This window comes from Myotis nattereri, assembly GCF_964212035.1.
Source record: "Myotis nattereri genome assembly, chromosome: 15".
Taxonomy (NCBI): Eukaryota; Metazoa; Chordata; class Mammalia; order Chiroptera; family Vespertilionidae; genus Myotis; species Myotis nattereri.
This window is the reverse complement of record NC_138090.1, coordinates 7,366,971-7,390,196: the sequence shown is the minus strand read 5'-3', so window position 1 is coordinate 7,390,196 and position 23,226 is coordinate 7,366,971. Positions and strand designations below refer to the sequence as shown.

General features: G+C 52.3%; 2 protein-coding genes across 2 annotated transcripts in view; one reads left to right on the top strand and one right to left on the bottom strand.

Annotated features, from left to right (window-relative positions):
• NLRC5 (NLR family CARD domain containing 5) overlaps nucleotides 1-23,226 on the bottom strand; it is a 940,085-nt gene that overhangs the window by 221,801 nt on the left and 695,058 nt on the right. The gene's annotated exons all lie outside the window — the stretch shown is intronic.
• Nucleotides 588-14,164, top strand: CFAP20 (cilia and flagella associated protein 20). Its single transcript, XM_081108515.1, has 6 exons — nucleotides 588-915; nucleotides 10,406-10,485; nucleotides 11,670-11,781; nucleotides 12,480-12,668; nucleotides 12,970-13,080; nucleotides 13,763-14,164. Exons 1-6 carry the CDS (start codon nucleotides 832-834, stop codon nucleotides 13,766-13,768), a joined length of 582 nt encoding a protein of 193 aa, XP_080964641.1. The 5' UTR covers nucleotides 588-831; the 3' UTR covers nucleotides 13,769-14,164.

The following is a 23,226-nucleotide window of genomic DNA, read 5'->3' as shown; positions in this document are numbered from 1 at the left end:
TGCATTTAAGGCGATATATTTTCCTCAGAGTGTTGCTTTGACTGCATCCCACATATCCACGTATACACGGTGTGCTCATAGCAACCCTGTTAGCAATGAAAGCAAGGGTGCACACAGGTCCCTAGTACAGTTACTGCCAACCCAGGTTACTGCTTTCACTCGTCTGGGCCTCAGCCAGCAAGCTTCCTTGGCATCGCGGGGTTCCAGGTAAGCACCTCATCCCAAGCGCCTTGCTCCACTTTTCTTTCCCGCTTGTAACTCCTCCGCGCTCCTCAGGGGGCGGGGCCTGGCCCTCCCGCCCTCTGACCCCACCGCCGCCGGGTTCCCATGACAGCACGCAAGTGTCGAAAACACATTCTATCGTCACGTATTCTTACGCTTCCAAAAGCTGTGCGATGACGACGGAGAGAAAAATAGTCCCTTGGCAAAGGCGTTCTCTTCACGAGGAGGCGGAACTAGGGCGGGGCTTACGGGCGGAAGGAACAGGAAGTCCGCGATCCCCACGGCGGGATTGGCTCCGCGCTCCCAGGGGGCGGGCCCAAGGGGGCGGAGGGATCCACGTTGAGCTACGGGTGGCTCGCCGCCTCCACTTAAGGCGGGGAGCGCAGCGCGGGCGGCAGTTGCAGTGGTTCCCGTCCCTGCCCGGCTTCGTTCTTGTGAGAGCGGAAGCTCCCGGACGTGGCGCCCCGAGTCCAGGCGGTGGTGGCTGTCGACCCCGAGGCCCCTCGCTCAGCGTCCCTTGTTCGAACCCGAGCCGGCCCCCCCTGTTTCGCCACTTGGGGTCCGTAGCCAGGTCGCTCCGGCGCGGCCGAGGAGAAGGCCGCCTGCGAGATGTTCAAGAACACGTTCCAGAGCGGCTTCCTCTCCATCCTCTACAGCATCGGCAGCAAGCCGCTGCAGATCTGGGACAAGAAGGTCAGGGGCCGGGGGAGGCCAGGCCGGGGCTGGGGGGGCGGGGGCGGGGCGCCGTGTAAACAGCCGGGGGGCCGTCTGGGTGGGAGTGGCTGGGGTCTAGGTGTCCAGGGGCCGAGCTGTGTGGTTCGCTCAGGGGTTCCTCGCCGCAGACTTGACCTGGTCCGTCCATTCCTCGGAGCTGGGGTGTCCCGGTCTGTACCCCCGTCTGTACCCGGCGGAGTCCATAGGGCCTCGCACGGTCCGACAGGCACACACTTGCTGGCGGTTGTTTTGGAAACGAAGAGATGAAAGCAGCTGCTGTTCACGGATCTCACCGATATGGACGGATACCCTGCCCGGTGCCAGGCGCGGTGCTGGGCGCCAGACACGGAGCTTTTTTTTTTTTCTTCTTTTTTAAAAATATATTTTATTGATTTTTTACAGAGAGGAAGGGAGAGGGATAGTGAGTTAGAAACATCGGTGAGAGAGAAACATCATGGGCTGCCTCCTGCACACCCCCTACTGGGGATGTGCCCGCAACCCAGGTACATGCCCTTGACCGGAATCGAACCTGGGACCCTTCAGTCCACAGGCCGATGTTCTATCCACTGAGCCAAACCGGTCAGGGCCAGACACGGAGCTTTTGTTCCAGAACCAGTTCTATTTGGGCTTCCTTCGCTTGCCCCCCCTCCCCCCCTACTGATTCCAAACGGGTCAGACCGTGCACCTGCTGCACACTCGGGGTGACCGGGGGCCTGTGGCCTGCCCCCCCTCAGTGCCTGCCTTCTCCAGCAGGGAAATTGCAGGGTGGTGATGGAGTCTTGTCGGCATGAATAAACCCGCAGCCCCGTCCAAGCCCAGGGTCTTTCTTCGGGCATCCACAGGATGGCCCCGACACTGACCCAGGAGGCCATGGCCCCGTCCACTCTTTGGAGATGTGCAGTGGGGGGCGTGTGTGTCTGGCAGCCTGAGGGTTGGTCTGCGTTTTGTTACCTTGACATTTCATTTCTCACGCAAACTCCCTCACAGCCAGCTGGCTGCACCCTCTCCTTCATAGACGGGAAGGCCGGCGCTCACTGGGAGGGAGGCTGGTCACTGAGGGTCTAGCCGTGGGCATGCTCTCCCCGGGGGAGAGTGAATGCGGAATAACGGGAGTAAGAGGTTTACTGGTGGTGAAGCCCAGAGCTGGGGATTTCACCTCAGAACGACTTTTCTGTCTTCCTTTACCCGCCCGTGAGCGTGTCGGGCTGCACAGCGATTGGGAGAGAACGGGGACCGCCTGCTGCCTGCGACCCCTGGGGAGCCCTGCGTTCTGCGAGCAGCTTCCAGGTGGCAGGTGGCGGCTCACAATGTCCTTTTGAAAAGGTCGTTGAAAGACTGGAGTGTAACAGGTCTGGGCCTTGTGCGTACGTGGGAGCCGGGAGCCGGACCACCGCTGCCCAGAGCTCATGCCCAGAGTATTTATTGCACAGGAGAGCAGTTCCTTCACCCTTTTCCTACGTCGCTAAGGCTTCTGGTGCGTGCTTTTGTTCACAGTGGAATCAAACCTCATAGACTCCGCGAAGAGAACCCGCAGCCAGGGGACCAGGAAACGGAACTGTGCAAGGCTTCTCTGCTGTGGCTTGACTCAGTTGTGGGGAGAGTGGCCTTGTGTGCCCCTTGAACTTGGAATTGTAACCAGTGCCAGTGTAAGGCAATGAGACAGAGAATGGGACGCGGTGGAGGAGACCTTACACTGAGAATTCAGTGCTCGGACCTCAGCAGTTCTGTGGCGTGAAACCTGGATTAGAGCTGCCCATGGAACCCTTCTGGGCTCGCTCTTCTGTAGTTATTTTTCTAATGCCGCTTTTTGACGAGTCAACATGTTTACACATGGAACATAGAAGCAAAGTAACCATGGCACACCGTGTCCCGTAACAACGCCACTAGAGGTCGGATGGGACCCGAATGACACAAACACATGTGAAAACATTGCTAGATCAACTGGTGGAGTACATGGAGTAAATTTTGGCAAAGAAAACTGTAGAACAGTGGTTCTCAACCTTCTGGCCCTTTAAGTACAGTTTCTCATGTTGTAACAACCATAAAATTATTTTCGTTGCTACTTCATAACTGTACTGTTGCTACTGTGATGAATCGTCATGTAAATATCTGACATGCAGGATGGTCTTAGGCGACCCCTGTGAAAGGGTCGTTCAACTGCCAAAGGGCTCGCGACCCACAGGTTGAGAACCGCTGCTGTAGAAGAACACTCATTTTAAACAAAATTCTTCCCCTGCGGCAAGGGAAGGAATGGGAGAAAAAGAGAAAGCTTGGGTCCAGATGCACAGGCTTTGTTGTATGTGCCTTTTCTCGCTGTACCATAAGGTCCTCAGGAAGTGTTGGGAATCCAGTTTGGTCCAGGGAACCCTGGGAATTGATATACTTATCAAAGATTTATTGAACAACAGCTAAGTGACAGGCATTGTGTAGATTTGAGGAGATACAGAATTCGAGAAGTATTTTCCCTGCTGGGGATGAGGGCAAAACTTGATGGAGAAAAGAAAGGACTGTTCACATTGATCAAGAGGTGACCCTGGCCCTAGCCAGTTTGGGTCCGTGGTTAGAGTGTTGGCCCTCCGACTGTAGGGTCTCCGGTTTGATTCCAGTCAAGGGCGCATACCTCGGTTGTAGGCTCCATCCCCGGCTCCGGGTCGGGTGTGTGCAGGAGGCAACAAATCGATGTGTCTCTACATCAGTGTTTCCCTCTCTGTGTCTCTCCCCCTCCCTTCCTCTAAAAGTCAATGGAAAAAATATCCTCGGGAGAGGATTAACAACAAAATGATCCCAACCTTTGCCAGTAAGCACATCATATTGGCTCTAATGCATATTTTCAATTATTATTTTGATTTCACAGAATTTTACTATTTTCCTTCCTGAGTTTATGGAGAGAGAATTCCTGTGATTTGTTTTCTGCGAAGAATAATCTTGGAAAAATTAGGCTTGGTTTCTGTTTAGGCGCTGTGTCTCCTTATGAATGTGAGGAGTGAATTTGCAAACTCCCTATTTGTGGGTGTGGTTACATTTGTATCCCGCTCTTTGAGATTCACAGCCCCTCTCCCCTTCTCATCCCTCAGATCTCAACTTAAACATTTCATTGAGAGCGTAAGTGAGGTATCTCCCTCTAGACTACAAGTTCCTAAAGGGGAGGAGTAGTCTCTGACCTTGAAACCCCAGTGCTGGAGTGTCATCGGGCACCTTGGATTTGTAGCCTGGTCTGTCTCAGGTCCTCTGCTGTGTGACCTTGGGCAAGTGCTTAACTCCTCCGTTTTCCCATCTTACAGTAATGCCCCCCCCCTCTCCTGGTTATGGAGATGAAATGAAGATGTATATGAATGCTTAGCAACAGAGTTATAGCATACAATATTAAATAGGGCAGGAAACGGAGGGGTTTGCTCAAGAGTAAAAAAGTTTATGTTTGAGCTCAGTATTCAGATGCTGAGGAATAGGAAGCCCAGACTTCTGATATCAGGATACGTAATTTAATCATTTTATCATGGCTTTCCCAGTCCAAAACCCTTAGCATGGTCTAGTGCAGTGATGGCGAACCTATGACACGCGTGTCAGAGGTGACACGCGGATTCATTTTTTTGGTTGATTTTTCTTTGTTCAATGGCATTTAAATATATAAAATAAATATCAAAAATATAAGTCTTTGTTTTACTATGGTTGCAAAGATAAAAGAATTTCTATATGTGACACGGCACCAGAGTTAAGTTAGGGTTTTTCAAAATGCTGACACGCTGAGCTCAAAAGGTTCGCCGTCACTGGTCTAGAGCCTACTTACCTAGTTCTCCAGGCTCACCTGCCCTTGGCTCACCTGTCCTGGACGCCCGTCTATTGAACCTACTGAGCTGAAAGGAGCCGTGTTCTCTCTCACCTTCATTCAGGCTTTTGTATTTGCTGGTCCCTCTGCTGGGACCTGTGCCTCCACCTCTACTTCAGTCTCTAGGCCACAGCTTACAAGCACTCCCTTGGGTTAATGCCTGTCCCCTTGCAGAATTTCTCCTTCCTTTTCATCATACTCAATCACAGTTGGTTTTTAAAAATTTTTTAATATATTGTTTTGAGAGACAGAGAGAAACATTGATTTGTTGTTCCCCTTATTTATGCATTCTTCCATTGCTTCTTATATGTGCCTGACCGGAGATAGATTGTCCCAAAACCTTGGTGTATCGGGATGATGCTCTAACCAACTGAGCTACCCGGCCAGGGCCCTCAATCACACTGGAAATTAGCTGCTGCTGCTTCTTTTTTTTAAAAAAAAATACGTTTTATTGATTTTTTTATAGAGAGAAAGGGAGAGGGATAGAGAGTTAGAAACATCGATGAGAGAGAAACATTGATCACCTGCCTCCTGCACAATCCTTACTGGGGATGTGCTCCTTACTGGGGATGTGCCCGCAACCAAGGTACACGCCCTTGGCCGGAATCGAACCTGGGACCCCTGAGTCCACAGGCTGACGCTCTATCCACTGAGCCAAACCGGTTAGGGCGTAGCTTCTTTTTTTAAAAAAAAAAATATATATTTTTATTGATTTCAGAGATGAAGGGAGAGGGAGAGAGAGAGAGAAACATCAATGATGAGAGAGAATCATTGATTAGCTGCCTCCTGCACACCCCCAACTGGGGCTCGAGCCCACAACCCAGGCATGTGCCCTTGACCGGAATCGAACCTAGGACCCTTCGGTCCACAGTCCAACGCTCTATCCACTGAGCCAAACCAGCTAGGCAATAGAAATTAGCTTCTTATCATCTGTATTCCTGGCTAGACTGGAAGCTTTCTAATAAGCTTTGCAATTTTTCAAACCAAGAGCTTAGGAGAAATTAGGGGTTTCTTAAGTTTTCCTTAATTTCTGGGCCTAGTAAGTATTACATTGATTAAAGGACTCTTATGTGTACTGTAAACATTATTTCTGGTTTGTAAAGAAAATACCAGGAGCTTTGTTCCTACTGACTGCCTGTGTAACACATCATTCTCTGTCCTCACTGGTAATATCCTAAAAGCCTAGTAGGTGAAAATGTTAATTGCTACAGGCTTCTGTCTGTCTCCTCTCACCTCGGCTCTCTCAGCTGCTGCTCCTCCCCTATTCCTAAGCTAAATATTAGAACCAGAGTCTCTGTGGCTGTTGCTGGATGGTATTAGATTCCCATTTCCTGTTCCTAATTTAAAAAGTGAACGAAGTCTCCAGAAAGAAGCTCCCACACCCCAGCTTCTAATGCGTGAACCTTGTTGGTCCATGCTAAACTGATGCAATTTCCAGTGGTAGAATTGACAGCACTCGGACGTGAAGGTAGGAAAACTCTTCTTTCCAGACTTTCCCTGGGTCAGCCTGATGGTGTTCTCCATTGTTCTGAGTAACAGCTTTTCCTACAATTGGGCAAAGGCCTGGTTTTAGTGACACTTGCCCTGGGGAGGCGCTGTTCCAAAGGTACTGGTTAACAGCGCACACCACTGTCCTTACTTGAGCTCAGGGTGTGTTGCACGCGCCCAGAGTTGCCTGGCTGCTGTCTGATTGCCCTGCGGAGTGACCGCTGGAGCCTGGGAGGCCAAGGCCTTGCGGCGGAGTTATGCCCAGCTGTCCCCACAGAGGTCTCCCTCTGCCCATTTTCTGAGGGAGCCCAGCCCCTAGCAGAGCTGGTTTTGCTGAAACGGACAGCGCTAATGGCTCACTGTAAATTGGAACATGTGTCGTTTAGACTAGGATACCAGATGGCTGGGGGCTCAGCTGTCTGCCAGGATAAGTGGGTGGAACCAGAAAAAAAGAGAAATGGGTGGGGGTAGGAAATGGAAACCACTCCTATGTTATTTTTAACGCACCTGTAGAAATAGAGAACATTGGCCAGCTTCCTCCCAGTAGTATTTCCCCCTCAGCTTGACCCTCCTGCCTGGGGCTTAAGTCAGTGTTGCTTATTAGTTGCCCCAGCAACGATGGAAAGCCTGGGAGAGTGATTGCACGAAGGGCTGGATGTGCCCTTCCTGGTGTCGGCAGAGGCTGAGGACCATTCTGACCTGCACTTGTCAGTTGCCTGGGTGCTGAGGCTCCTAAAGTACCTCCAGCTCATCACTTGGGGAGTTGATGAACTTTTAACAACTGTAAGATTGGCTTTATTTATTTACTTATTTATTTGGGGGAATAAAACACGTATAGGCCACACTTTGATAGTGGGGATGTGTTATGAAATAAAAAAGAATTAATGTCACAAATAATTGGCACTTTCTAATTTAGAGAGGGAAGTAAAAGAAAACCTGCTTCCACCATGAGCAGTAAATGCTGACCGGCTCATCTTATCTTCATTTCAAAGCCGGCCTGCCGAGCGACCTCTGACCTGGAAGGGGCTGAGGACAGGAAGTGGATGCTTTCTGAGGCCATGTGTCCTGTTATCAGTGTTGGTCAGAAGCGGGACTGAGGAGGGGGTTGCTTCCTGGAAGACCTTGCAGTAGACATGAGCCGGATTGCCAGGCGGGTAGGAAGCTTGCCCACACTCCTTCCCCATCCATCCTAGTTCTAGGGCCCCGAGAAGAGGCTTGGGAGGTTTCGCACCCTCTCAGTGCTCACATCTCTGATTAATTGCATCTCCATCTACCTCCATCCTTTTCTCCCCATGAGTTTGTATTTGCAGCCCTTGAACTTCAATAAAGGGAAAAAATCATCATTCACTGATAGATCAACATAATTTGATTTCATAGCGCTGGCAGCTTGGGATGTGAGAATACTGTGTTTTCTTCTTTGAGGCCTGAGCTTGCTCCTTGAGCAAAACTCTCCTAGGCTTGTCTCACCACCCGCCAGGCTGAAACGCCAGACTGATCGGCATCCCTTCACAAAAGCGGCCTCGGTTCCCCTGAGTTCTCTTGTTTGGGGGCCACATTCATTAATTTTGTAAGAAATAAGTTTGCGAGTGTGGTTGTTGCCATGTGGCTGAGAGAAAGTTCTCTTTAGGAAGTCGTTGAAAGTCGACACTGAGATGATAGAGGCAGCTTCCCTAACGCTCCCGCCCTGTGAAGCCCGCTAGGCCTTCTGGAGTGAGGGATGGCCTGGGAGGCCATGGGGATGTAAGATCTGCGGCCAGTGCTTTGAAACAGTGTTGGATAAATTGCAACAATTTGCACTTTTGCAGTAGAGCCCATGGGCACTAAATACTTAATCCTTTCAATTTAATCATCTGTTTGAGTATTGCCTTAGTTACCTTTTAAGGAAAGAATGAAGCTAGATTACAGGGAATAATTAGCGGTATGTTACAGAATTGGTGTTTGCATCTTGTTAGAATACTGCCAGCTCTTATCATCACATGATTTGGAAATAATTTCCTGACTAAGTCCTCCTTCAACAACACCGCCTGCTTTTCCCCAGCAGCTGTGGGCCAGCAACTAGAGGGCTATCGCCACTTGGATGGGAGGGTTCCTGTGGGGGATGAGGTGGGCAGTGGTGGCATATGCTACACAGATCCAAGCTTTGTGCTCTTAATCTCCCTTGGCACGAGGCCTAGAATCCGAAGCAGGAGGGCATTGGATGTCAGCAGCTTCGTTTGAGAAGCATGTCAATGTGACATTTGTGCCTTGAGAACCAAGAAATGCCACATTGGCAGAGATCGGGCCCGTCCACCTCGCAGTCTGTCTCTGACAGTGGGCACCAAAGGATGATTTGTGGGGAAGCCTTCCTGCTGGCAGCCTCCTGGGCTCTGTGGTGTGAGGCACCCAGGATCTCTGGCTTCCTGTTAGTAGTTCATGGTGGATATGTTATCCAGGAATGTTTTAAAATCCTTCTTGAAACTATTCATATGTGCCAGCTCTTAGAGTGACAAAGTCCAGAAGTCAGCAAATATTTGAGTGCTTACCGTATGCCCAGCACAGTACTAAGCATTGTAGACGATACAAATGATGCTTAATACTTGGTCCCTACCCTGAGCTTACACTTTTTTGAGAAGATAAGACTCAGTTGCAACGTGTAGAAAAAGATGGCCAGTGATAGCAGATGTCACCTGGGGAACGCCAAGCACACCACGAGTGGATCAAGTTCACAGTAACAGAGCTCGGAGACTGGTGTTTAAAAATAGGATGACATTATTAATAACCTATGGTGAAAAAGACAACTATTAGCTCTGGCTGGTTTGGTTCGTGGTTAGATCATTGGCCCGTGGACTGAAGGGTCAGGGGTTCAATTCCGGTCAAGGGCATGTACCTCGGTTGCAGGTTCCATGCCCAGCTCTGGTCGGGGCGCTTACTAGAGGCAACCAGTCAATGTGTCTCTCTCACATCGATGTTTCTGTCTCTCCTCCTCTGTTCCACTCTCTCTTAAAATTAGTGGGGGAAAAATATCCTCAAGTGAGGATTAACAAAAAAAGGAAAGAAAAATACATCTATCAGACGGACACTGTTCTCTCCCTTACGGGAATCTAATGGGAAGCCAAATGAACAATTATTGAATTCGACAAACAGCCCAACACAGCCCGTCTCACCGTCCCTAGAAAAAGACCATGTTTGTCTTTCTGATGAGTCCTGCTCTAAAGCTGTTGCTCCTTTTCAGGTGTTAATATGTTCAGCCCTAGCAGTCCAGCCCTGTCTCTGAGGTATCTTTGCACATCTCTGCTCTGTTCCTATTAGGTGCTTAAGAGTTGATTGCTTGAAGGTAATTCTTCTTTCCTAAATATTTTGAGAGGAGGCACCTGTATCGAATATTGATTCCTTCCCCTCATATACCTCCTACATATGCAGCAGACAATACAAAACAAGGTAGGAGGAAGAGCTGAATTGTGTAGTGTGGGCTATTTAAGGCAGGAAAACAAGTCGGAGAGGTCAGTGTGGGCTGGAAATGCTAATGAAGGCTTCTTTCTGTGTGGGGCACAGATGGGACTTGAGCTCATACTTGAAAAAGTAGAAACTCCGGGGAGAGAAGGTAAGGAAGCATGAAGTAGGAGTAAACCTGGGGGAGCAGCGCTTATGTTCTGGTTGCCCCTCCTCAGTGACACTCAGCACCTGCCTTTCTGGCTGAAGAAGAGTGAGGCAGCCTGGGGCAGTGGCCGGCCTGGTCGCCGGCCTGACGCTCTGACTTAGGAGCTGGCATCTGCACTCCCTGGGTGTCGATGTCCACATGTGTCAAGTGGAAACAGTGCCACCTGCCTTGTGGTTTTTGTTGTGTGGGAGGGATTAAGTGAGAGAATGTATATGAATGTTCTAATGCATAGCAGGAACTCATTAAATGTTAGCTGAGTGAATGGAGCTGATTTCTTCGGGAAGAAGTTGATCCTGATTTATAGGTTGCTGAGTTCCCTGTGATTCCTGTGGTGGCTGATGGGACCCGGCCTAGCAGTAATAGCCTGGTTTGCTTGCACATAAGCTTCAGCATAGCATGTCACAGACTTCCGTGCTATCGCCCTCTGGCCCACTGTGGTTTTCTTTAAACGGTCCCACTCAGAATCTTAAAGTTGTTGCCAAATATTTCAGTACTAACCAGTTTAATTTTCTTCCTTTTAGGTGCGGAATGGCCACATCAAAAGAATCACTGATAATGACATCCAGTCCCTGGTGCTGGAGATTGAAGGAACAAATGTCAGGTAGGTTGAACTCTATTTTCCGAGAGACACTGTCCGAGGAGGCGGTACCTCATGAGGCGAAGGCACAGGCTGTCTGGTCAGGCCACCTGGTGCGAATCCAGCTCTGCTACTTAGAGCTGTGACTTGGCAAGTTACTCGTCTCCTTGGCCTTTCTTTCCTCATCTGTAAAATGGGGATAACAGTACATCTTTCCTGAAGGGTTATTGTGCAGATTAAATGAGTGAATGTGGATAAAACACTTCCTAGTAGAATCTGCTTAGCACATGTTAAACGCTGTGCAAATATTAGATATTATTAATATTTAACCAAGGTGTGTGTGTGTTGGGGGTGGCCATTGTGGGTTTTGGTGCCAAAATGGTCTTAGTTTTGGCTTTCTATCATTTGTTGGTTCTCTTAGACCAGAAGTAGATCTTCTCTCACTGGAAGAACTGCCTCAGATCCACTGGTCTGGTTTTGCTTTTCAGGTATTTTATTGTTGGTGTCTAGTCCTATGTTGAGCTTTTGTTTCAGAGTCCAGCATTTTTTTTTTTTTTAATTACTCGGGAATATGTTCTTGTTGATTTTTAGAGAGAGAGGAAGGGGGGGAAGAGAGAGAGAGAGAGAGAGAAACAATAATGTGAGAAAGAAACATCAATCAATTGCTTCCTGTATACGTCCTGACTGGGGATCGAACCTGCAACCCAAGTATGTTCCCTAACCAGAAATCGAACCCTCAACCCTTTGTGTATGGGATAATGCTCTAACCAACTGAGCCACCTGGCCAGGGCCAGAGTCCAGCGTTTTTTAAATTTATTTTTTTTTAAATATATTTTATTGATTTTTTACAGAGAGGAAGGGAGCGGGATAGAGAGCTAGAAACATTGATGAGAGAGAAACTTTGATCAGCTGCCTCCTGCACACCCCCGACTGGGGATGTGCCCGCAACCAAGGTACATGCCCTTGACTGGAATCGAACCGGGGACCCTTGAGTCCGCAGGCCGATGCTCTATCCACTGAGCCAAACCAGTCAGGGCGCAGCGTTTTTTAAAGCATTAGCTGACTTAATGTTTGAGGGCTTCATTGGCTGATGTGTCTGGAACTAGTAGATCTGCCTTTCGATTTATCCTCTTGGGCTGTGGGTTGTTGCTGTTCGTACACAGAGGAAAGGATCAGTAGTGTGTTTATTGGCATTTCCTTCTCTACAGCACCACATACATCACGTGCCCTGCAGACCCAAAGAAGACATTAGGAATTAAACTTCCATTCCTTGTCATGATTATTAAAAACCTGAAGAAATACTTTACTTTTGAAGTACAGGTAAGTGTGCGCACATGAATGTACATGTTCTTGGCTGTGCCAGAGAGGTGTCCCATCAGCCTGTAGGAAAATGTCTTCTTTACTGCCTGTGCCGTAAACTTGATTCAGCCCTTGTTATTTTGACATACATTTGGTATTAGTAATCATAATTTAATGCCGAGTTTTTAAAGAATCGGTAAATTTAACTATAGCGATAAGATTTCAAAACTTAAGGGTTAGAGTAGTGTTCATTTGGGGAGTAACTTTAATACTGAGTTATTGTTGGTCTCTATTCTAGTGGCTGCCTCCTGCACGCCCCTACTGGGGATCAAGCCTGTAACTGGGCATGTGCCCTGATTTGGAATTGAACCATGTGGTGCATGGGTCCACGCTCAACCACTAAGCAACACTGGCCAGGCTATTTCTCGTAGTTTTTATTTTCAAAGGGAAGAATGTTTATGAAGTCATTCTATGGCCTGAGAGCCTGGCGGGTGGGTGCGTCATATGTCATAAGCAGCTGGTGTTGTCTTGGCAACAAATAAGATAAACTTGCGCCTTCCAGGCCATCTGCATCCAGTGTGACCTGTGTCTGGTCTGTTTATCCTCCCTTGGGCCTCAGCCTTGGAAATCAGGGCTGTGGAAGTTCAGGTCCTTGCCTTACCCAGACTGCTAGCTTCTTCCAGGGTGGAGAGAGCGTGACTCTTGTCTCCATTTCACAGGTACTAGATGACAAAAATGTGCGTCGGCGATTTCGGGCAAGTAACTACCAGAGCACCACCCGGGTGAAACCCTTCATCTGCACCATGCCCATGCGGCTGGATGACGGCTGGAACCAGATTCAGTTCAACCTGTCCGACTTCACTCGGCGGGCGTACGGCACCAACTACATCGAGACCCTGAGAGTGCAGGTGCCAGGCCCTTTCCAGATGGAGCCCCTGTGGGACGGGGGGTGCTCTGTCACTGGCTTGGGTCCACATGACAGAAGAGTGGGTTTCTGGATCAGGCCCCCAAGTGCAGGGGGTTCTGCTCAGAGGTAGCGGGAGAATATGGCGAGCAAATCCCTCTTGTCAGAATCCACCCCAGGCCAAGCAGGAGACGCCCAGGGGATGACGCTTGGACAGCACCATGGGGTGGGGGAGCTCTAGGAGGACCGGGAGATGAGGAAGGACAGTTACGTTGAGTTTCTCAAAATAAGCCTGGCGCCCACAGATCCACGCCAACTGCCGCATCCGCCGGGTTTACTTCTCAGACAGACTGTACTCAGAAGATGAACTGCCAGCGGAGTTCAAACTCTACCTCCCAGTTCAGAACAAGGGGAAGGTAAGCAGCCAGGACCCCTGAGGAAGGCCAGGCGGTGGGTCGGGAGGCTGTGTCCTGGAAAGTGCTCTGCCCTGGTCGGCTGCACGGCCTCTTTGCATTGGCGTGGAGAATGGGTGCCTTTCCATCGTAAGACCTGAGTCTTCCCGCCGCCAGCACCGAGTCAGGAATGAGCCTGGAAGGTTCTATTGTGCTCCTCCACCTCCACAGGTGATCCTGCCCCTCCTGGGGGTTCGGGGTGCAGGGAGTCACAGGCACCCATCAAACCACTGTTTTAAAAATCCTCACCAGAGGGTATTTTTTCCATTAATTTTTAGAGAGAGAGAAAGGGAGGGAGGAGGGAGCGGGGAGGGGGGGAGAATCATCAATGTGAGAGAGCCACATCAATTGGTTGCCTCCTGCACATGCCCGACCAGTGCTGGGGATCAAACCGCAACTGAGGTACATGCTCTTGACCCTTTGATCCACAGGCCAACACTAACCACTGAGAAAAACTGGCCAGGGTCCATTGAACCTCTTTATCAGCCCGTTGCTCTCTCCTCTGACACGATGGCAGCGCTACCTGCCTGCTGCTGACGTGTGCATTTCCTGCAGCTCAGCATCCTGCGTGCCACAGAGCTAGGGGATCAGGGCACTGACCATCTATTTCTGATAACTTGAATGGATGCCTCTTTTTCCCCTTCAGCAATAACTGGAATGCAACTCAAGGGATAGACCCTGGACCTGACTCTTAGTTTTAAAGGAAACTATCTGGAGGACAATGCAGAAAAACAAATATTTCTATTAGTTCACTGTGCTGTGGTTCTTTTGTCTACTCCTTGGTGTCCCTTGTCGCGGACACAGTGACCATGCCGTACGTAACGCATCGTAAGTACAGTGGGGATGCGGGGCTCCTGGCGTTTTTCCCGCTGCCACCCCAGCGCGTGGGAGATAACTTCCCACGAGCTTACAGAATTAAAGGTGTCCATTTCAGACCAAAATCTCTTTCTACGGTTTGTTCTTTGTTTTATATATTATCTAAATATATGTATATGCTTGTAATACTCATAATCTGGAAATGAATAAAATGTTATATTCTTGGTTTGTACATTTGTTCTTCGTTTGTGTCTTTTTTAATGGTGACGTTTCTCTTTTCTTTGTGGGATGAAAATAGAACTCTTTCCAAAGACCGGCCCATGCATTCGTGCTGTGCAATAGCTGGCAGTGAGCGCTTAGAACAAGACTGAGCTATAGATACTGACTTGGAACAACTTTCATGATGAACAAGTGGAAAAACCCAGGAATGGTGCAGGACTAAGCGAGGCACCTTCCTGAGTCACTGAAGACCAAGCACATCTAGTCCGATTGTCTCTGTGCCAGCAGCGCCCCCAGCGCTGGGGCGGGCACCACCTCCCACTCAGGCTCCACAGGAAGTACCTGCCTGGACTTGGGGGCTTCGGGGAAAGCGGCTTCTTTAAGCACGAATCACGTGAGACCTGAAACCTCCTGCACTTGCCCACTCGCACTCATTCTGGGGCACGCTGGCTCAGACAGGTAATTAATTTACGCACGTGAAACCCTTCGCTCCCGTGCTACATGTGGATCATGCCTGGGGAAGCAGTTGGGGCGCAGACAAGAGCACATGTAGATGCACCTAGATGACCTTGAAGGACACAGCACAGTGATTGCATCTGGAGAGAATGGTTATGGTACCCCCTGGATGCTTTGTTGGACACTGAAGAATATTTTTCAAAAGGTAACATTTATGTAATAGAAACGTGGAAGTCGGAAGGAACGAAGGGCCATCCTAGGCACTGCGCTCTCCCTTCCACCGGGAGAGGCCAGGGTGGTGGGCGGAGCGCTTCGGCTTTGATGAGAGGTGAGAGCACGCAGTGCCAGTCGGCATTGATTCCTGCCTCCTGAGCAGTTAAATGGTGAGGGCACCTGCTCCACGTCCTCTTCGGAGCCTGCTCCGGGCCAGCTCGGCCAAGTCTGTGAGGGGGCAGGGGCTGCGGGAGGGGAGGGTGGACAAAGGTGCCCCTCTCTACCTCATGGCTCAGTTCCATTTCCCCTCAGTCGTTCGCTGCCTGGCATGTAGGTGGGCTCAGCTCATACTACTCGGCCCTTTGTCTCCTGCTAACGACCAGACTGGAGCCCCTTCCCCCTGGGGGCCGCCCTCTCCTTTGCGAGCCACCGGCCGTTCAGACCAGGTGACTGCTCTTTCAGGGCCAACGCGTCACATCTGATTGCTGTCCGAGTCTCCGTGCTTCCATTCCTGCCTTAGACTCCATGTGTCTCCGGAGCTTTCTGGGTCTCAGGGGGAACCTCAAAAAAGGAGGGGGGGTCGGGGATTCACAGAGCTGCTTGTCTCTGGCCACTGTGGAGTGAGGTCTTCCCTCCAATCTGGAGTCTGTTGTGGATGAAAGATGCTTTTGTGGAGCCGGAAAGCGGGTTAACTTCTCCTCTCCCCTTGGTGCCGGGTGTCAGCGAAGTGCCCTGGAGCCCGAGAAAGACAGTAACGCGCTCTCCTCCACACACAGCCCCCTTCACCGCGCTGGCCGGACTATGTATGGCCATTACCTCACCGCCCTCTCCGGGGTGGAGGGCAGCAGCTGTTGCCTTTCCAGATGCTTCTCATAGCCATCCGAGAGGAAGCGAGGGGGCGTCAGGGTGATGCCATGAATTATCTAAGCTGGCCCTGGGCCAGCGCGCATGGTGGCACCAGCGGCTGCCCGGCCTGGCCCTTGGCTCCCAGCTCACCAGGAAGATGACTGGTGAGGCCACAGGAGGGGGCGGGAAGGACAGGCTGTGGGGACCAGAGTGACCTCAGACTGTGGAAGCTGGAGCGGGCAGGCACCTATCTAGCTCCTGGCAGTCATGGCGCTTTAGAGGAACCACCTTCCCAGCGGGAGTGAGTTCACAGCATGAACTCGGGGGGGGGGGGGGGGGGGACAGGTGCACAGCCACTCCCAACAGGGCTCGTTTTGGGGGAGGGCAGACCCTCCAGGGCCCCTATTTGCCACTGGCCCGTGGGCTGCCTCCCTGCAGCCAGGCCAGCCCCTGCCTGGGCATCTCTGGAGGAGACAAGTGGGCACCAGAGAACCCGAGCGGGTTTCCCTGGCACCTCGACAGCTCGGGGTCGGAACTCACGGGAAAAGGTCTTGGATCTTTCCTCTGAGCCCCTCGCGCCCTGATGAGGGCACTGCTGCCTGAGAGGTACGGGCTAGCCCCTGAGAGTGGCAGGGGCAGAATGAGGACCCGATCCCAAGACGGGAGTCAGAGGCCAGCCCTGTCCTCCCTGGTGTTGGCGTCCCTGCCTCCTGCGGGGTTGGCTGTGCCCTTTTGTAGAGGACATTAGGTCGGATCATGTCCCCCTCAGGAGGGGTCAGGGGCTAGACCAGGGGTGGGCAAACTTTTTGACTCGAGGGCCACAATGGGTTCTTAAACTGGACCGGAGGGCCGGAACCAAAGCATGGATGGAGTGTTTGTGTGAACTGATATAAATTCAAAGTAAACATCATCACATAAAAGGGTACGGTCTTTTATTTTTTTTAGTTTTATTCATTTCAAACGGGCCGAATCCGGCCCGCGGGCCGTAGTTTGCCCACGGCTGGGCTAGACTGAGCTCTGCCTTCGCAGTGAGGGCTTCCTGGTTTGTCGCTCCTTGATCACACATTAGCTGAACTCCAGGGCCTGAGGCTGAAAAGCTGTGGGGTAGCCTGGCCTGCGAGGCTCAGTGGTTGAGTGTCAACCTATGAACAGGAGGTCACGGTTCGGTTCCTGTCAGGACTCATGTCCGGGTTGTGGGCTCATCCCCAGTAGGGGGTGTGCAGGAGGCAGCTGACCAATGATTCTTATCATTGATGTTTCTTTCCCTCTCCCTCTCTGAAATCAATAAAAAAATATATTTTTTTAATAAAAAAAGAAAAGCTATGGGGCAAAGGTTTGTGTTGAACTAATGGACATAAAAGTAATACGTGCTCATGGGAAATTGAAACTGTACAAAGAGTCCCAGTTCCCATTCCTGAACTGAAAGTGTTTTGAGTGGCCAGGCAACGTTTTAATGACTTTCCATGTACTTGTTTTACTGAATCATCACAACATGGAAACAGGAGCAATTATTGTCATTTCACAGATAGAAAACCAAGGCACAAAGATCAGAGTGGCCAAGCTCACACAGTGATGCCCCAGGCGGTGGAAGCTGGTTTCAAAGTCAGCCTATTTAACCCCAGCTCTGGGCCCTTTAGTTACTGGACTTTTCTGGCCCACTGTTTCCTCATCAACAAAATGAGCCTGACAATAGATCAAGTGTGTTATCTCCACATAACGGAATACTACGCAGCCTTGAAGAGTGACAAAGTACAGCGAGGGGCAGCACCGCAGGGCGGCCACACAACCATAATGCAGAGCGAGAACAGCAAGGCACAATATATTAAAGACGATCCCATTTCTACAGGATTTATAAAAAATACATTTTTATTGATTTCAGAGAAGCAGCAAGAGGGAGAGAGAGAAAGAGAAACATCAATGATGAGAGAATCATTGATCGGCTGCCTCCTGCACACCCTACACTGGGGACTGAGCCCGCAACCTGGGCATGTGCCCTGACCTCCTGGTTCATAGGTCGACGCTCGACCACTGAGTCACACCGGCTGGGCCCCACAACATTCTTAAATAGGCAAAGGAATATATTGTTCTGGGATGCATTTATAACGACAGCCTCTAGTGAGGCAGGGGACAGTGTCTCGAAGCTCAGGAGAGTGCTTCACCTAGCGTTGGGGGGTTGGGGACACAAGTGACCACCCCCCTTTAGGGGGCTTCCGGGGACCCCGAGGCTCTGTGTCCTCACCGGGGTCGTGTTCACACAGGGGTGTGCGCTTCATTACTATTTCAATTACGTACACCAAGCTATTCTTCTGATTATATTTCTCAATTTTAAAACAGTTCGATTTAGATGACTGCGCCCTGGCCTATTAAAATGCAGGCTCGTGGGGCCCAGCTCATTAACATGCAGATTCTCTTTCAGGAGATCTAAATCTGGCCCAGAAATCTACATGTTTAACAGCTTCCCCTGATGATTGTGATGTTTCTGTCACTTGAGAAGCTCCTCCAAACTGGAGGGAACAAGAATTGATGGGATAGCTTCCGAGTGCAGAAAGGCCAGATGCTAGGAGGGGAGAAGGCATACAGCAGCCCCCCCACGGGGCACATCTGCAACCTCCCCGGTCTCCTCCCGGAACACCTGCAGTTCCCTTTCTACAAAACCCTGCCTAGCAGGTAGCTTACATCGCTACACGTTTTCCCATAATGCAAGCCGCAGGGCGCTCCCAGTTGTAAACCCACAAGGCAGCGGACATCTGGATGGAGCATGAGCCTTGGAAAAAATGTGCCTCTTGGTCTCCATGGTGTCTGAAGCAAAGCAAAAAAATAAAAAAGCTGCGGGGGGAGTGGAAACGCATTGGACAGAACCCTCATTACAGGGGTGGAGAGCGTCACTATTGCATGAGGGTGTACCTATAAAGCCTCTGTCATCGCTTTCTTCCTTTACATCTTAAGTCTTGAGTCCTGATGTTTGGGGAGGGAATACAGGGAAGGCAGTAAACACAGTAGGGACAGATCCACGCACTCTAGCCTTTGGGTTCCGAGTCCCCCTCCAAAGCCGCCTGACTGCCCTCGTGTTCACTTGCCCCACAAAGCATCCTCCCACGCCTGGGGCCTCTGTTCTTGGTATTGGAAACCGACCTGTCAGATTCGTGGTGATTCAGGCGCCTCCCACCATCAGAGAGGGTAGGCGGAAGTGTCATCCCCCCTCCCAGCAGGCTGCCTGGTGGTGGGCTGTGAGAGCAAATCGCAGATACGAGTACAAACCGGCCAGCGAGCCTTTCTTCTTCCACAGCAGACGCGGGCTTTGCCCACAGGGACCGGTTCTCTAACACCTGCTGGGTGGCTGTCCTACAATTCCATTCTGACCCCATCTGCCCGGAGTTAGGGCCAGACCCCGAGGTTAAGGGCCCAACAGACTGAACACCAAACACCAGTTGCCAGTCCACGTCGGTTTGGGCTCCACACTGGGCATTGCCAGGCTCCCTCCGTAGGGTCGATCACTGGCTGTCTTGGCTCACTCAGCTCAGGGAAACACGGCCACCAGTTTATTACATAGCAGAGGAGATGAGAGGGTACAGATGAGCGGCTGAGGAGAGCAATAGGGCCCAGTCCCAAAGGGTCCCCAGGGCGGGAGCTTCTGTCCCCGTGGAGTTGGGGCGCACCACCGCCCGGGCACATGGATGTTTATCAACCTGGAAGCTCTCCCAGCCTGCAAGCCGGCACTTGAGGGCTTTGCAGGGCGGCTCCATCACGTAGGCAGGATCAATGATTAACTCAGGCTCCAGCCCCTCTGCCCTCCCCAGAGGAGGAGTGTGGCTGAAAATTCCAGCTTCTCATCACAGCTCGGTTCTTCTGGTGACCAGCCCCCATCCAAAGGGGGGGAGGGGAGTCACTGATTAGAACAAAAGGCTCTTATCACCCAGGACATTCCAGAGGATTTAGGAGCTCTGTGTTCAAACCCCAGGCCCAAAGAGGCTCCTAGCCCCTTTTACTGCTTAGAAAATGACAAAGGTTTTAAGAGCTCTGGTGAGGAGCTGGGGCGGAAGACCAAAATACAGATTTCTTCTTAGATCGCGCCATCGCCCTGTAAGGCGTTCAGGGCTGTGCAAACTCCCTTGGAAAAGGGGATCAGGCTGCAATGCAAAGGTTTGTGGCCCTTTAAAAACTAGAGTTTAGCCAAAATCGGTTTGGCTCGGTGGATAGAGCGTCGGTCTGTGGACTGAAAGGTCCCAGGTTCGATTCCGGTCAAGGGCATGTACCTGGGTTGTGGGCATATCCCCAGTAGGAGATGTGCAGGAGGCAGCTGATCGATGTTTCTCTCTCATCGATGTTTCTAACTCTCTATCTCTCTCCCTTCCTCTCTGTAAAAAATCAATAAAATATATTAAAAAAAATATAGAGTTTAAATAGTGTGCTACTATGGTAACCACTAGCCACCTGTGGCTATTTGTTTAAAAAATATATATATATATTATTTCAGAGAGGAAAGGAAAAGGAGAGATAGAAACATCAATGATGAGAGAGAATCATCCATCAGCTGCCTCCTGCACGCCCCCCACTGGGGATCCAGCCCACAACCTGGGCATGTGCCCTGACCAGGAATCGAACAGTGACCTCCTGGTTCATAGGTCGACGCTCAAGCACTGAGCCACACCAGCCAGGGCCATTTCTCAGCATCCCAGGCTTGGAGGCAAGCCCTGTCTGGCTACAGGTGGTGGGGGGTGGGGCTGGGGAGGCCGCCACCTTCCCGCTCCCCACTCACCCCTCCTATTCCCAGGGAAGAGGACTCTGGGAGGGGCAGGCTCCTCACCCCTATGTTCGACGCCCCAGCCTCCAGTTCTGTGGGTTTGGGCCTGGCTGTGGGCTGTGGGTGGGGGGTTCCCCGGTTCCATTCCCCCCTTTGATCCCTTGCAGCTGTTGTCCCTGCCCAGGAGGGACAGTTGTGCTGCAGGGAAGGGAAATAGTTATTTTGAGTTGTCCACTGGCTTCTGACCAGGAGCCGTGATGGCCGTGTGGGGGCCTGGTGGTGGGTGGGCCTGGCAGGGAGGTCGCCGCGTGATGAATTATAGGGGGTGTGGGGCGCAGGACGGGGTCGTCACTGAGGTGGGGGCTGTAGGAGACAGTGATGGGCCAGGGACGGAACAGGCTTGAGAGACAACGGAGCCGGTGTCCTGAGCGTAGTCCGATTGGCAGGAGGAGCTGGGGAGGTGGACACAGCACCCCCACATTGGCCACTGGCAACAGAGGGAGGAAAAGGAGGTCCCTGTGGCAATGGTGGGGGCTTTGGAAAAGAAGGGGTGTCTCACTGAAGGAGCTGCCATAGGGCCTGGCTGGCCGGCAGCTGGTGGTCACAGTCCCCCTCCTCCAGCAGGCCCTCCTGCCCCTCTCTCTCAGCAGAAAGCAAGTTTGTGGAGACCTTGCCCTCTGGTGGCTTCTGCCCTTCCAGCCGCTGGGGTCACTGTAGGGCAATGAGATGAGTGGACATGACCACTCGGGCCTGGGAAAGCCAAGTGGCCGGTAGCTAAGCCCTTCCCTTCGCCGAGCCTCCCCTTTTGCAGAAGTGGGAGTTACAGCAGGGACACGCACCTCACAGGGCGTGCTGGGGTTCACAGAGAGAATGCATGAACGTGCTGGGGCAGGACCCAGCGCTCCCAGTGTTGTCATGGTGACGGTGGTTGTCCGAGGTTCATCACCCGCCCTGGCACCATCATGGCTGGTCTCCCTCGTGGGCCTGCATGGAGGGACCAGGAGAAGTTTTGTGGGGAGGACAGGAGAACAAAGGAACCTTCGCCAGGGAGGAAGTTGGAGGCGCCCAGAAACTTGAGGAGGTGAGAGGCGCTCCCCCCTGGAACCGTGTGCCCATCTGCACAGCAAAGGGTCAGCTTGCCATTCCCTAACACCCTGCCCATGGCTCAGAGAGGCCAGGGGAATGTGGGCTGGTGGGGGTGGGATAGAAAGGGGGGGCAGGCAGCCTGAGAGGGAGGCAGGCAGTCTAGTGGGGGGCAGGCAGCCCTAAGCAAGCTCTTTGCAAGGACACCCCTTTTCCAGAGACCACAGTCTGGCAGGGGCTTCCAAAAGGCTCCGGCCTGGGTAGCTCTGCTCTTCCTTGCAGAGCGTGTCCTTGCAGAGAGCTTGCTTGGGGCTGCCTGCCCCCCACTAGACTGCCTGCCTCCCCCTCAGGCTGCCTGCCCCCCGTTTCTATCCCACCCCCACCAGCCCACATTCCCCTGGCCTCTCTGAGCCATGGACAGGGTGTTAGGGAATGGCAAGCTGACCCTTTGCTGTGCAGATGGGCACACGGTTCCAGGGGGGAGCACCTCTCACCTCCTGCTCTTCCCTGGGGAGACCCCCCCCACCCTCCCCACCCTCAGAGGGACCCAGCCCTGCCCTCCCCGCTGCCAGGCCCAGGGCTGCCTGGCTTCTCAAGGACGCTGACTCACAGCGTTGGCAGCCCCTGGCTCAGCCTCTTCCTCCCGGACGGCAAGGGGGGCTGACCCTGCCCTGGCCTCCTCCCCACCCCTGGCTTCCTGCCGGGTCCGGGTCCAGGCCTCTGAGAGAGGCAGGGCCACGTTTATTCTGGGGCTCTCTCTCCTCACAACCTCACCTGTGCGCCTCACAGAGGCACCCGCTGGGCAGGTGTGACCGCCCCACTTTAAGGGAGCAGGAGGCCTGCCCGAGGACCTGCCCCAGCCCCTGTCCATCCTGCAGGGGAGGGATCGAGCTGCTCCGAAGCTCTCCCTAAGGGCTGAACCCTTCTCTGCTTGGGGTCCCGCCAGGCAGGGGGCTCCTGTGTGGGTGTCTGCACAGGGAGGTCGGGAGCACGTGGGTTAAACGCATGGCTTTGGGGGTCGGACAGCCTTGAATCTGAAACCCAATGCGACCTCTCTCAGTGCCTCGCTGGGAAAGTCCCCGGTTCCCAGGTGGAGACCTCCTGGGCCTCCTCGCAGGTAGGAGAAGCAGGAAGTGAAATGAAAGGGTCTAGTCCTGTGGTCGGCAAGCCGCGGCTCGCGAGCCACATGCGGCTCTTTGGCCCCTTGTGTGTGGCTCTTCCACAAAATACCGACTTCTGCGCATGGGCCACGAAGTTTCAATCGCACTGTACGTGCGCGCTCGCACGCGGTATTTTGTGGAAGAGCCACACTCAAGGGGCCAAAGAGCCGCATGTGGCTCACGAGCCGCGGTTTGCCGACCAGGGGTCTAGGCAGTCATTCCAAGCCTTCGCTGTGCACTGGGGCAGGAGGCAGAGGGAAGACACGGGTGTGAGTTATCAAGGAACTCCAGGTGGGCGCCTGAGAGAAGGTGAGGGGTAGACTCTTAGGGAAGAGAGGGAGGGGGGGCGGGGGAGGGGGATGAAGGGGGAGGGGGAGAGGGCACAGCAAAGCCCCAGGGGCACTCTGCCACGTGATGGAAGCAGCCGTGAGAACAGGGCCCGCGGGTGGGCCCGCCCTCCTCTGTGACCCTGCCCCCCGCAGCTGGGGAAGGTCAGGGCCCCGGGGGACACAGGACGCAGCGACTCAAGCCACTTCCTTGTGCTGCGCTTGGAGTGTGTCCTCGCTCCCTTCCGCC

Bases quoted from the DNA above. Each gene is read 5' to 3' on its own strand.
- CFAP20 (XM_081108515.1), top strand. From the start codon at position 832: ATGTTCAAGAACACGTTCCAGAGCGGCTTCCTCTCCATCCTCTACAGC. The intron at 10,486-11,669 runs GTAGGTTGAACT...CCTTCTCTACAG, and splicing joins ATTGAAGGAACAAATGTCAG to CACCACATACATCACGTGCC. The intron at 12,669-12,969 runs GTGCCAGGCCCT...TGGCGCCCACAG, and splicing joins TCGAGACCCTGAGAGTGCAG to ATCCACGCCAACTGCCGCAT.